The sequence below is a fragment of the Myotis nattereri genome, assembly GCF_964212035.1.
Source record: "Myotis nattereri genome assembly, chromosome: 11".
Classification (NCBI taxonomy): Eukaryota; Metazoa; Chordata; class Mammalia; order Chiroptera; family Vespertilionidae; genus Myotis; species Myotis nattereri.
In genome coordinates, this window is record NC_138086.1 from 40,021,610 (window position 1) to 40,037,104 (window position 15,495).

The 15,495-nt window shown below is 35.3% G+C and overlaps 1 protein-coding gene across 1 annotated transcript in view; it reads right to left on the reverse strand.

Annotated features, from left to right (window-relative positions):
* Window positions 1–2,564: 2,564 nt before the first annotated feature.
* Window positions 2,565–15,495, reverse strand: part of SEMA3D (semaphorin 3D) — a 193,951-nt gene continuing 181,020 nt past the window's right edge. Inside the window, exons 17-18 of the mRNA XM_081102746.1 lie at window positions 12,978–13,117; window positions 2,565–5,247 (exon numbers count right to left, since the gene is read on the reverse strand). Coding sequence (XP_080958872.1) covers window positions 4,828–5,247; window positions 12,978–13,117 — 560 coding nt within the window. The 3' untranslated portion in view covers window positions 2,565–4,827. The remainder of the gene's footprint in view (window positions 5,248–12,977; window positions 13,118–15,495) is intronic.

Here is a 15,495-nt window from a genome sequence, read left to right on the forward strand (position 1 = left end):
TATATTTTAAATAGCAACCTGGAACAATGTTCAAGCCAAGAAAGGCCAACTCAGCTGTTTAGAGCCTTTTGGCTATTAAGTACATCTCTAAATGCTTTAGGCATTTCCATGACTATAAGGTGTTGCTTTTAAAACTAGGATCCCTGAGGCCAAACAAGGTTCTAGCTGTCATGTTTTAGAAATAATCAGGGTGCCCACGAAAGTCCATAATGTAAGAGTAACTGGACTAGAAGGCTGCATCTATTATGATGGCTGAATATCTAATATTTCTATTTGATAGTCTTTTCTCGCTTTTCCTTTTTTTCCCTTTCTCTTTTACTACCAAGTAATTTGTGTGTGTTTTTTATTTTTATTGGGATTTATATCATTAATATACTTTTTTATTTCAAAATAATTCAAGTACAAAGAATTATGTTGAGCCTAGCTGGTATGGCTCAGGGGTTGAGAGTAGACCTGTGAACCAGGAGGTCATGGTTCAATTCCCTGTCAGGGTACATGCCTGAGTCTCATGCTCCACCCCGAGTAGGTTGTGGTTCAGGAGGCAGCCAATCAATGATTCTCTCTCATCATTGATATTTCTATCTCTCTCTCCCTTCCTCTCTGAAATCAATGAAAATATATTAAAACAAACAAAAAAAGTAGTTACTTGCAGTAATAATGTTCATCTCAGCCTGCCAAAGACTAAATTTAAACCACAGTAAAGCTTAATTACATAATTGTATTAATTGGGGAGAGCCACTTATTCTTTTACTTATTATTTTCATAAGGGAAATTATTTGTAAACTTACAGTGCAGAATATATCTACTAATAATTGTCAGGAAATATTTCTTTGGTATTTGATTTTGTGCAATTTTATGGATAAAATTTGGGGTGTTTTCAGGGGTGTGAAAACAAAATTTGCACACAAACCAACATTCTGTTTGTCACCATAGAATACTAATGTTTGTGTTTTATTATAATACAACCAAAATATACATTTAACAAATTTTAATTATTTTAGATTACAAGACTATAATTCTCTCAAAATAGTAAAACTATAAATTCAAAATTGATTGCTAAGCACTTACAATACCAGAATTAAATTATACAATAAACTGATAGATTCTTACCCCTTTCCCCAAAAAAGCATCTATTTAAAACTTACCATAAATATTTTATACTACAAAATATTTAAATGAGAGGTATAAGTCATGTACATGTTCCTGACTGTGTACTGTCAATGTGTAGCATCTTGGAATTTTAGATATTTTTTAACCTCACATATAAGCTAATTTATTTAACTATTGTGGTCATCTGTCGGAAAAATATATCTTTCTATAAAAACATTAACTATCTCCCTTTTTTCTAAACTATCCATTCCCAATAAGGTGAATCAATCCCAACATACTGTCTTAGAGAAATGTAACATTCTCAATGAAAGCTATTTCAGTTTTTAATTTTATTTGTATTAATGATATCTGTGAAAAATATATATATATTTAAAGTATCAGTGTTAAATGAATGTTTTTGTTCAGTTTAATATTTAGTGGACATCTAGATATTAAATTGTCCTTAAAAACTTAATTTTGATAATGTTGAAAAGAAGACATTGCCCACTGTAAACTAATATTTTCAGTTTAGACTGTACAATCCAGCAGGAACAAATCAATAGCATATGAAGAACCTATACATAGGCCAAAGGCAAAATTCAAGAGTAAGATGATTTTACAGGCAGCATATTTTAAGTAAGCATTATTATTTAGTCAATAGATTGATGATATTTTGTGTCAATGATAGTTCCACTACTGTGGGGCTTTTGCATATTTCTAAATGTCTCTGTGACTGTTTTTTCTTCTCTTAAGTAATTTAGTTTGTTTTCAAAAATGTTTATTTAACAATGTGAATATAATGTTTAGAGCTCTTTGGGGGAGGGGGTTCTACATAAATTACTCAACAATCCATTTTAAAAAAAAACCTCTTTAAATTCTTAATAAACTTAATGTAAATGAATGCAGACAGGCAGGATTCCATATAGCAGCATAAACAGCCAGAATGAAATGCAGGTGAGAATAGGCAAATCAAAGACATATGTATTCAAAACAGGAGAGAAAAATATGAATCTAAGAATAAACAGATGTTTTAAGACCTCTCCCTGAAGAGCTGATTGCTAAGCAAATGTATTTGAAAGTATTAACTATAATTTTATTTTTCATTATTTCAAAAAGAATTTGGTAAAACCTTCAGTGGTAAAGAAGTATATATAATGTGTCTTGTCTTACATTTAATATATTCACCCTGTTCCTCAATTGTTCTAGGCAATCAAAAGGTTAAAAAATTAAATGTAGTTTAGATGTCCTCTATCTTTATAAATACACATAAATCTTTGTCCATATGTTTTTATTATATGACATTTTATTTTACTAACAATATTTCATATGTATTTTAAGAGTTTATCATAAATTAATAGTTTTATATCCAACGTAGCCAGAGTATTAGCTGTAAATCAAAATAGGTTTTCAAAATTTTGTCTGAATAACTATGATAAGAAAGAAGTAATTAAAAAATGGCTTAGACATTCATATTTGGATGAAAACCAAATTTATTTTCGCAAGTCAATCCTAACATTTGAGCTTCATGTAATTTTCTCAAAGTCATCCATAATTTGATCATTACTGTCTGACATACAAATACGTGGAAATCTTTAAAAAAATGAAACATACTCCCACTTTATTTGCTTGGAGCTCACTATGAATTCCTGGAACATTTTAGCCTAGCAAATCAATAGTTACAAACACTCTTGTTATGGTATTTAATTAGCACTCTGATCTACTACAACTATTCTTATGCATTAATTTTTAAGAGTGATTTGTTCTGGTTTGCTGTTTTTCAAACCAAAGTTTTAAATCCTTAAGTTTTTCTTATACAGAAACATCTATAAATATTTGAGTTTCATATCAAAAGGGGTACTTAACCTCATACATCAGAGTGACTACTTTGAAAGGTAAGAGATGCAAATAAAATGAATGTAAAATAGAATGCTTTGAACATAAAGCCAGTCACAGACATGATACTGAACATGGTAATAAGTTGCCCTCTAATCACATGGGTTCCCACAGGCTTCTCTTTCAAGACACATAGAATGCATGAGAAACTAGCAATGTCTGCTGTTTAGTTTTCTGAAAGGCTGCCTTCCATTTGAGGAAGTGACTAATTTTTCATTTCACACTAAAAAGGGCGTGAAAAGGCAAAACAGAAGAAGGCTAAGGGTTTTGTGTTGAAGAAAGAAAGGTGAGTCCTGTGTAAATGGGCAGAAAACATACCATGCAGGTTCAGAGGTAAAGCCAAACTGGCAATATTTGAAAGTGCTAACAAAATACGAAGAATGTTTATGTTGTGAGTTTGTTTTCTTTACAGGTGGTAGGCTTATTTATTATTAAATTACTAAAACAATGCTACTTGAATAACAGCATATAATCTCAGAAATGCAAAAAGACTTGTCAAAGCTGTCAAAGAGTTAATTTAACCCTTTCCGTTGTCAAAAGTTTTGCATTTGTTCTGTTACTTAACAATATATCTTCCCGCTCCCCACCACTATTGTCTACCTAATTCTTTTGCTATGTATGTATATATTGTTCTTTTCTATTCACTCAAATAAAGTCCCACAATCCAATATTCAAGAGACTAAAGGCAGTAAATGAAAATAATTTATAGATTATGATGAATTTTTAGAAAAAGTACTGAAATCCCCTTGGTTGTAAATAAATTTGTGCTCATTCTTTCCATGATCCTTTAGAAAATTTACTTTTCCTTAGCCTTTTGCTAGCAGGCTTTTTTTAAATATAATCTAGAATTTTTTAGCAGATGTATTATAAATTGGCAGCTACTTAGACTCTGGTGAATAAAACTACATTGCATTTCACCCACTTTATTTGTGACTGTTCTTCCTTTTTATGGGGCTATGAGTTTTCCCCAAAGCCAGAATTTATAGCTGTCTTTCCTTCTGTCTCTTAACAAATCCCATCTGCATGCCTTCCCATTAGGATGCAGTGTACATCATGATGTTCCCCTTACTTTATTTAAATGTTTTCCCATATCTTACTTAAATATTTATTAAGCATTCTGTCCCTGCAAAGCTCAGCATTTAATCTAAAAACACATAACTGAGCACCAACGTCGCTCTATGAACCTGTCTCTCCTGGTAAGTCATAAGGAATCCTGGAGGAACACTTATAACCTTCAGTAAATCAAGGCTGTCGTACACTAAATAATCCCTGTGGTCTGATAAAAATAATGCATCTCTCCAAACTCCTAAACCACGCACCAGGAGTGAGTGGCTCATTGGGAGAGTTCCTGTTGTTGTATGCGTGGTCTGAATGTGTGTCTTCCCTCCACTTCTTGCCAGAAAGTAGCCAGTTCTAGAGTGGAATGATAGATCTGTTCATAAGCACACAAAGACAACAGCCTGGTAACCCCCATGCTTAATGGCCACGCAAGGGAAACGAAGCACCTTAGTACATTACCAAAGGTGCTGTTTGCTTAGCTCACTTATTTACATGACACCATAAATTCAAAACCTCAGAACACAAAACATTTACAGATGTGAAGTCCCTATTTTGAAGATAACGCTGATGCATTGCAGGTGCACGTTTAGTTCTTGGAAAACTGGTTCAGATGCCTTACTTGCCCTGCCTTTGCCATATCCACCACGCATTGTCTTACTCGGATGGTTTTTCTCGTGCCTTAACAAAACACCGTGGAAAACGCGTAGGAGTTGGTATCAAGGATGTACAAACAGGAGACAGTATTTTTGCGGGTAAAGGATTCTTTTCTTTAAATTAAATAGGAAACTACGTGGCCACCGCCCTCGGAAGCTCCTCTCCGTGATGTCTTCGATTCCGTTTCTTCTTCATTTCCTGCATGTGCTTCCACTTGGGGACGCCCTTGTTGCGCTGCCTCCGCTTCTCCCGGTGCCACATCTGTTCGCAGTACTGGTCGAGGCTGAAGTTCGGGCTGCTAAGGATTTGGATGTAGTCTTTGTATCTCAACCGTGACTCGGCCAGCAGATCCTTGACCTGCCCCTCCTCGTGCTCTGCCCTCTGGGTGTTTTCCATCTGCTCGTTCTCAATGACGTTCAACGTCAGCCTCACTATGGTGTGGATAAAAGTGTGCTCCTGCGCTTTGCAGTAATACATCCCAGAGTCCTTCTTCTGCAGACTTCGAATCAGTAGCCCGTATTCTGTTTTGATGATCCTTTCATCAGGTTTCAGCTGCAGAATTGGAAAAAAAAAATGTAGGTAATAAATGAAAACCAGAGAGGCTAAGAGCAAATGCAAACAGGCTACATCGTTTTACTTAGATGAACCTAAGATATGCTCCCTGTCTCTCTGTCATCAAGCATAATATCGTCAGCCATAGCCAAAGAGAGTGAAAACACTTCAAATGAGGTAATAGCCCCCCAAAATGCATGTTTGCATCTCACGATACCTAACTGAACCTTTGGGATAGGGTTAGTTTTCCTCCCAGTCTACGGATAGGAATGAAAAGCTGTAAAAAGGAATGAAGTAAAACTGGAAACTATCAACTGACCACCTACACAGAGATTTCAGATGCCAAATGGTGTTCTAAGAATTGCAGAGCTAGAATGTGACATAGACAGTCATGTATAGAAAAATACGAGTAGCTTTAGTGCATGCTACCACCTTTAATGTAGACTAGAACAATGATTTCAAAAGGAATGTACTCTGTTTTCTAGGTATCACCAAATAAATGATCTGAATAGCATATGGGAACTACGTGGTGACTTGTTAAAAGTCAGTGGAAAGGCGTGGATACAGCCTTTTGAATGTTAGCGCTAACCATTAAGCAGAGCCATATTCAGAAGGATAGCAACATTTAAAGCTGAATTTCCCTCTTTACTCTGGATTGAATTTTGATACTGTGTGTATATATGATACCTCAGACGATGTCATTTGTGGGAATATTTGCCATACCTCCATATACTACAACATGGTAATGTGATTTCGAGTGTGAGAACGCTCAAGGAACAAAAAGAAAGTCCCTGAAATGCGACGCTCTTTCCCCTTTGAAGCGATACTACTGAAAGGCAATTCAAACAGTTTAGCTTGCCTGGCCCACAATCTGGTGTGAATAGCGAACCTATCTTCACTAAAACTAAAGGCATGTTTACTGACACAAGGGGCCTGTTTAATGTGGAGATTGTGAAGTGGCCCGGCATTAAGCAGAATCACAACAACAACAAAGAAGTCTGGAAGACTTCCAGTTTACACATCTGCCCCTGTATTGTAGACTTTCAGATGATGGAAATCAAGGCGGCATAAAGACGGCTAAATTAAATTTATTCACAGTGGGTGGACTACGCTCTGCCTCTTTATGTGAAAAATATGTAGGAAAAATCCTTCAATTCTGGAAATATGAGAAAAGGAAAAGAAACATCTCTGGCTACCAGCCCAGCCAACTAACAAGTATATGGCCAACCACCCTCTGTGCCAGGGAAGTGCAGCTGGTGGGGTACCACACAAGGCCACAGGCAGGTCACAGAGCAGATCCCTGGTTAATGAGGCTGAATGGTCTCCAGCCCTGCCTTCGCTCTACACTGAAGCCACACCATTGGGGTTTTGGGTGTTTGTTTCCTTCACTTTGCCCATTTGGTGAGCTGGGTGTGTAACATTTTTCCTAAGGAATGTATTCTAAAGGACCCGACATTTTTTAATGCTATTGTAACACAAACTAATCTTGAATTCACTTATATCTTCAGTAACCAGAGGAGTCTTGTCCCCTAAAATAAGTTGAATTGGTAGGGTTCTAAAAGGCCAGGCTGAAACAGAAACATCAATCTCAAATTTAACACACTGGAGATTATATGTGTGTATATATATAATATATATATATATATAATATATATATATTAATAATTTTACTGTAGAAATACTTTTTTTAAAATTTAAATACTCTTTAGAACACAAACACTGACTCCATAAGCCTAGGTTCTGGACCCTATCTGTTAGGCTTCTGATGATAACTCATTTATCTTCCTTGCTTGGTCTCCCATTTATTAAGTTGGCGACATAGCATATGGTGGTGTGTGTGTGTTTTTTTTTGTGTGTGTGTGTTTTTGGCGGGGGCTGGGAGGGTAAAAGTAAAGCTCTTTGAAGGTTAAAGTGTGAAGTATTATTAGCAACATTACATGTTGTTGGAGAAGTGATGTTTTGAAACCTTTATTTCTGTAATTCTTTTTAACAGAAAATGACCTGTGGTTATTAGCATGATAATCGAAGCAGGTAACTTTCTTTCCAGTTCATCTCTAGATTTCCTTTCATAGCTGGTATTCTTGCTAACGTTTAAACTGTTTAATGTGGTTTTAAAGATTGTCACAGCTGAGACTCACTACTTTTTATTGTTCTCTTTAATCTCCTGACAGGAAGAAATTACTACTTTGATTTCACACAAAATATGCAACACTTTGTCATTGCTTTTGCTGTTCTCTTTTTGCATCCTGTTTACATTGTTGTGCTCTGAAGTCTAGTTCCCTTCCCTCCTTTCCATACTGCTTCCGCCCCCACAGGACTCAGAGTTTCATAGACACCTGGCATTTCCTTACTCCATTGTGATCCTTCTTCACCTTTCCTTGCTTCCATGAAATGCTTAGTTTTACTTTGGCTTTTTACCTACAGATATAAAACTTATTTAATAAGCCTTGGCTGGTTTGGCTCAGTGGAGAGCATCAGCCTGCCGACTGAAGGGTCCCAGGTTCAATTCCAGCCAAGTTCATAGACCCGAGTTGTGGGCTCGATCCCCAGTAGGGGGCGGGCAAGAAGCAGCCAATCAATGATTCTCTCTCATCATTGATGTTTCTATCTCTCTTTCCTTCTCCCTTCCTCTCTGAAATCCATAAAAATATATTAAAAGGTAGATAAATAAATAAATAAACTAAATCTTAGGCTTCCTGGATTTATCTAATGTCTATTAGATCGTGTAAGTGATTTTTTTCTAAAATTTCAAAAATATGAAGTGGTATCTCTAACAAAATATATTTTAAATGCCATATTTTCATAGGACTTTTGCAATCTAGAGATAGAAATCTGTGACCCAGAAATTAAGTGGTTGATTAACATCTGCCTGCTTTGCATTCTCAGTCACTGTAATGCTTTCATTCCGTGCTGGAACAGGATGCTTTATGCAGACTGTGTCTCGACAGCGAACTGTCAGCACAGTCAATTTAGAAGATTCAGCTCCTCTACAAAGAGATAATGTAATCTCTGGCCACTAATTTAAACTCATGGAATTTTCTCCGCTCTAAAGTGATAAGTAAAAACTGCTCAGCCTTACAAATCAAAACCATGCTTGAACTGGGGTTGACTATCCATTTGCCTAATGTGAACAGTGATAATATATTCAGCATTATTAAATGTAGATCTTCAATGAAGGGCAATTCATTTAAAATGAGAAGAGTCACATGGAAAGAGACAAAGGACATTTAGGTACTAAGCAGCAGGTAAAGGTCAGGGACTTTGTTCTCTGATAATAGCAGCCTAATGGTAATTCCTTTGCAGATAATTCACCTGTCATTTCTTTCATAGCTAAAGCATTGCACACATCCTCAATGTGACTGGGGTTTCAGGAATATCTCCTTTTTTCAACAAACAGAAGAAAGACATTTAAAAATAGTGCTGAGGCAACTGGCTCATAATTTAAAAGAAAAAAACTGAAGTATACATAACTAACCCCTAGATTTATTTAATATCTTTGAGTAAATGTAAATATAAAATGTGAATTGTAATTTAAAAATAAAATCATAAAATAATTACAAAATATGTATTTTCCATTTCATCAAACAAGGAATTTTTAAGCATAAGTGAGAAATATATAGATATAAACCAATAGACTTATATAAATTATAAATATAAAGTATAGATCTTTTGTATGTTAGAAACAAAAACTTTCAGCAATAAAATAGTAAAAAGTTATTTCTAATATGCATAATATTAAAATGTTAATATCTAATATATATAAATGCTGGATAAAATAATTTTTTAATAAATACATTGATGTAAACCAAGAAAATGTTAGGGCAATTTACCAGATACAACTGAAGCTAATAGGCAAGAAATGTGAGAAGGTAATTAATATCCAGTAATATTCAAAGAAATAGACATTAAAACAATATAATATGTTTTCATATCAAACTGGTAATGATTTTCTTAAATTATAATGTAAAATATCACCTCAGGAGTTCAGAAAAGGCACCCTTATGGTGATTTCAATGGAAAATTGGCAATATACACTTGTTTATCCCAAGCCACAAAGACAATAAAATCCTTTATCTTACTTATTTTTCTCTAAAGTATTTGTCTGAAGAAAATAGAAAAGTAGAGAAAGATGTATATATAGGAAAGTTGCTTACTCTTTTTTGAGAGAAAACATGAGCTATTTAAATAAAACATGGAATATTCATGATGACTGTGGCATCAGGACAGTGGGAGTAGGGACAGAAAAAAATGTGGTATTAAAATTGAATGACAAGGGAAACTGCTCCCAATGTAATGGTTAGTGGGGAAAATGCTAGAATAGACATCAAAATACAGTATTTGTGCTTATCTATGCTTAGAGTCCTCATAGTTCTTTATATATCCCTATATTTTCAAAACCATTGCTATTACTTTTATAATTAAAAAAACACACAAAATAAAACAAAGACCTACAAAGGGAAAAACACAAATATTTGAAGATGCTTTATAAAATGTTTTTAAAATCCACAGAAAAAAACACTACTGTAACTAGCATTGTCTCTTCTATTCCTCAAGATCCCCAAAGTTCACAGAAACTTGGGGACTGCCGATGAAGTTGCTCGTTATAGCATAAACATCAACCATTTCCAGCACAGCTTTACAAGGAAGTCAGCAGATAACTGACTCATGACCTTCCCAGCAGCACCCAACTGTGAAACAGCTCAGTGAGGAAATGTCCTCCCCTTGGCAGAGAAAAACCTGGTGACAGCCTCTGTGCCACAGGAGATCCTCATCCCTCCCTCAGGCTGATTTTGAGGGGAGGAAAGATTCCAAACTGTGACCTCCCTGGTAAGGAGCAGAAGGTATCCTGCTGGGGAAAATGTTTCAAACCTAGTGTGGATCTGGCCCCTTTCCTCAGCTCAGGAAGCGGTATGGCAGAACCTGGACCAAGTGTGACTAGCTATTTACAAAGATAAATGAATATACCATTTGAAATATTACAGCTCAGATACTTTTAAGTAAAATTCAATAAATATACTATTTCTGCTCCATTGAAATTCATGGAGCATGATACCACCATGACTGTATGATATACTGCTAAAAAGTAAATAAAGGAACACATAACATTTTCAGGAGGATGAAAGATGTGAATGCAAACATGCAGAGTCCAATGTAAGTCTATCACTGAAAAGAAATGATTACACTTTATTAACTATAAAATTGAAAATAGTGATTTGGGACATTTAAAAATAAAATATTGCCATGTATCTAATAGGAAATTAGTATGTTAAAAAATTCAGATAACATTTTTCATATATACTAGTATATGTTGTTAATCCTCACCTGAGAATATTTTTCCATTGTTTTTTAGAGAGAGTGGAAGGGAGTTGGGAGAGACAGAGAGAGAGAGAGAAACATCAATGTGAGAGAGACACATCAATTGCCTCCTGGATGTGTCCTGATTGAGCCTGCAATGGAGGTAAGTGCCCTTGACTGGAATCAAACCTGGGACTTTCAGTCTGCAGACTTACGCCCTATCCACTGACCCAAACCAGCCAGGACTTCCAATATTTCTTGGATAAAAAGTAAATGATTTATATGTTGAAATAAAATAAACTTCTATATCAAATAATATTTTAATATATACTGGTAAATTAGGATCCTAAAAATAAACATTTAGTATGGATATGCCATAATTTTAGAATTTATAGATGTCGGTAATAATGAAGAATCAAGTTTATATATATATAATACCTTAATCAATAAAGAAAAAAAAGAATCAAGTTTTACTGGGTCAATCTGACATAATAAGGATGAAGTTATTCCCTTGGTATTAACATGTTGTGTCATTATTTTTTTTAAAATATATTTTATTGATTTTTTACAGAGAGGAAGGGAGAGAGACAGAGAGTTAGAAACATCGATGGGAGAGAAACATCAATCAGCTGCCTCCTGCACATCTCCCACTGGGGATGTGCCCGCAACCCAGGTACATGCCCTTGACCAGAATCGAACCTGGGATCCTTCAGTCCGCAGGCCGACGCTCTATCCACCGAGCCAAACCGGTTTCGGCACATATTGTGTCATTATTTTGATATAACATTTTATTCTTAAAGATAGATGAAGAGAATGACACTAACTTTTTAATACAGGGTTCGGCAAAAGTAGATTTACAGTTCTGAGTACACAAAACGAAGTTTATTCTTATATTATTATTTAGTCATTATTGTACTATTTTTCAATACAAACAACTGTAAACCTACTTTTGCTCCACCCTGTATAATGGGGGAACATACCTTTGAACCAGTATCTTATGATAAAATTTGATTCTCTTACTCCAAGGTTTCTTAACTCAGCACTGAAATTGGGGCCAGATAATTCTTCATTGTGAGAGACTGTGCCTTGTGAGCTAATTTACACAGTCCCCGACCTCTGCTCTCTACCCACTAGCACCCTCCACCCCTGCCACCCAGGTTGTGACAACCAAAATGTTGCCAAATGTGAGCACTCTGAGAGCAAAGTCACCTGCGGCTGACAACCACTGTTCCATACTAATATTTAGTTGATTACATATACTATTTTAAATGTTTATAGACTTATCAAAGAGGCTGCTATTTCAGAGAACATTTGGTCACCTCCTTATATGACCGAGAAATGGAATGTTCGAGAAGTTCCAACCTGCTCATAAATGCTCAGCAGTCAAGCTAAACACATAATCCGTGCTATTTCCTGTTTTACACATCCTCCCTGAGAGTATCTGCAATTTTATATGCGTACTTTACACTTGTGAGTAATCCTTTGCTTTGAAATTCACATTCTTATATGTATTTTCTCATTTTTATTTTCACAATAACTTTTGGATTTATTTTGTGATAAAATTCTGGCCCATTGGGGCTCAGTGATATGACCAAAGGAATTCTGAATCCTGCACTCATTCCATTATTCATTACAGTGTCTTAGTTTTAATATTGGGAATTTTAGAACTGTAGAGTGAGTGTCATCAGTTTTCTTTTAGGTACTGAAAGAATTCTGCCAGTTAACCTTTGTTTCATGACATTCAAAAAATATTAATACAGGATTTTTCAGACTACCCAACTTATCCCCTTAAGTTGACATCTTTAGACCTCATAAAATCTCGTGATATGTTTCAATCATACATATGTGTTAGAATGACTGAACCAGAAAAAAGTCAAAAGATGAACAGAACATCCATATTACTTTTCCCTCTGTTGATTTAATTTTAACACAGGAGAGTGAAAATGTACATATGTCCAGATAAGTATCTATTCATAAGACATATATTTCTTCTGATATATATTTCATTTCTTTTTTATACATACTTGACATGTGTCATTTTATGATCTAAACTGAACACAATTTGAGCTAAAATTTAGTCCTTATGCTACAGTGAGGGGAAATATTGTGTTCTTGTTCTTGGTCAGGGAATTGTTCTAAAATACAGACATTCTATGAGAAATAATTTTTTTTTTAAACACACAATTTCTTTTTAAACATTCAACCTTCTGTTAAATATATTATATTAATAACTTTTTTATTAAATTGGGCTATTCTTATCTCAAAGGTGTTGTAACCTTTGGTGTTAATGGGTATAAGCTGTTATTTTCCTTTTTATCAAATAGCGACGAGAGCACCATACAGCACTAGAAGTTGAACATCTCTTACAAACAAAATCCGATTTAAGTTTTATACTATTTTCCTCAAGGTGAGCTTTTTTGATGGCAATGACTTACCTCCTCTCGGTGTTCCTCTCCAGCCCGCTGGATATACCACTTAATAGATGCTTGTTGGGATTTAGGTATACATTCTAGAAAAGTTGAATTAAATTCAATGCCAAAAATCACCTTTTCATCAGCAGTTTCGTGAGTAATGCCTGGAAAGCAAACATGGAATAGGAGATTAACCTTGACCTGATTTTAAAAGCAATGGGAAAATAGACTAATTTAGAACAGATGCCATGGGGGAAGATTCATACACATTATTAAAGAGAAAGGAAATTCATGTTATAATATTATTACCTAAAAGTCAAATATTATCTAAGAGATTGATTTTTAAAGCTTTATCTCTTCCTTGCAATTTTCACTCTTTCATCAATACATAAACTATTTGCCATTGACATTTTAAAACAGTGGTTCTCAACCTTCTGGACCTTTAAATACATTCCCTCATGTTGTGACCCAACCATAAAATTATTTTTGTTGCTACTTCATAACCGTAATGTTGCTACTGTTATGAATCATAATGTAAATATCTGATATGCAGGATGGTCTTAGGTGACCCCTGTGAAAGGGTCGTTCAACCGCCAAAGGGGTTGCAACCCACAGGTTGAGAACCGTTGTTTTAAAATAAGAATTCACCAGGTCTAACTCTAAACATTGACTCTATTTCTCTGAGCTGAAATGAATAAACTATTAACATTTTTTTAATGCTTTAACACCTTTAAATTTGTATAAAATATAACCAATTTTGTAGATAGTTCTGAAAGAACAATTTACTTTACCTTTAAAGAGAAATTCTATCATAAATTAGTCCACAAAACTGATCACAGAACATTAAGATATTTTGATGTTAGAAAAGTAAGAACAGTGTTCTATACTTGATGCAATTCTATAATGATAATAAGCTAGAGGCTCCCATACTCAGAACTGGGACCTTATCTCTATTACTTACCAAAATACAGGCTGGGGTAAAGGTAGGTTTCCAGCTGTGAGTACACGAGACAGAGTTTATTCTTGTTATTATGTATTAATTACTGTATTACCTTCCATACAAACAACTGTATACCTACTTTGCCCCAGCCTGTATATTTTTTATTCAAAGAAGGACCCTGTAGCCCAGCATGCACTTACTGTAAGATAGTTAATGGGATGCTAAAGGAGCAGTCTCTCACACACCTTATTCCGTAAATCAACTGCACCGTCTGAAATCCATTCCATCCTGAGTAGCCAAAGGCTGTGTCCCATGTGTGATCTAAGATCTGTAGCTCAAATTTGATCAAATAAAAAAGGACAGCTGCTCAGCCTGACCCAAACATGCACTTTTTCATCGTCTGTTCAGATGTCTCAATTCTGCAGATGGGCCTCCTTAGCATTTTAGGCATAAACTAGAGTAAGGCTTAAGGGACCTAAGTGAATCCTAAATCTATGCACAAAATTATCAGCAAATATCATGAATGCACATACACCCATTGGTCAGGCTTCTTTTCAAGAAACCCCTTTTGAACTTATTCATGTGTTACCGGCCATGGTTAAGTGAAGTCTGCTGACACCATCATTATCTGTCTGTCTATAATCTAAACTTCAAAATGTGTGGATTCCATTTGGAATCTGTAATCTATCCACTATCTCTGCCAACTGAACAGATTAGAACTATAATTTTCACAGATAATAAATTCCTAATGCACAGAAAGATCACCAGTGCCGATCTGGAAGAGAAAGACATGCATCATTTCCCAGTAACAGATATCGTTTTCCTGAGCAAAGGGAGTTCATGAACAAAGCAGGGAGGATGCAGATTGATTATTAGTTGATTATTAGGTGATGGGCAACGGTTCAAGAGGAACTCAGTTAGACTGATTCAACCAAAGAATTGTCTTTTAATAAAAGACAAATTAGCAAAATCAACTAATAAAGTGAAATAGCAGAGTGTATGAAATCCTTTTTCAAATCAGTAAAAACAGTGACCCTTGGACACAAAGTTGTTAATTTGACTGGAAATAATAATACAAGAAAAATAACTGGCTGCTTTTGACCCAAGCAGTTGGGGGAACAGTGGTGCTATTTATTAATATGAGAAATTCTGCCGAACCGATAAGCTTTGGAAAAGATAAGAATTCTTTCACAGACATAATTTCAGATGATTTTAGGCATCTAAGAGGGGTTCTTGAGTAGGCATATGAGCATACAAGTCTGGCATACAGAGAAAGTTCAGAACTAGATTGTGAATTTGTGAGTATCGTAGTATAGACATTGATGGTACTAGGGAGTGAATAGGCAGAGATTGAAAATTCAGGTGGTGGGTTGAAAAAGAAAGCTAAGAACACTCAGATGGTGCCCTGACCAGTGTGGTTGAGTTGGTTGGGTGTCGCCCTGTGCACCATAAGGTTGCTGGTTTGATTCCCAGTCAGAGCACATACCAGGGTTGCAGGCTGCCTCAAATTACCAATGGTTTAAAACCAGCTCACAAATTTCCTAATCAACAATCAGTTCTCATGGGGCCATAAGAACCAGAATAGCACTGCATGAAGGTGTT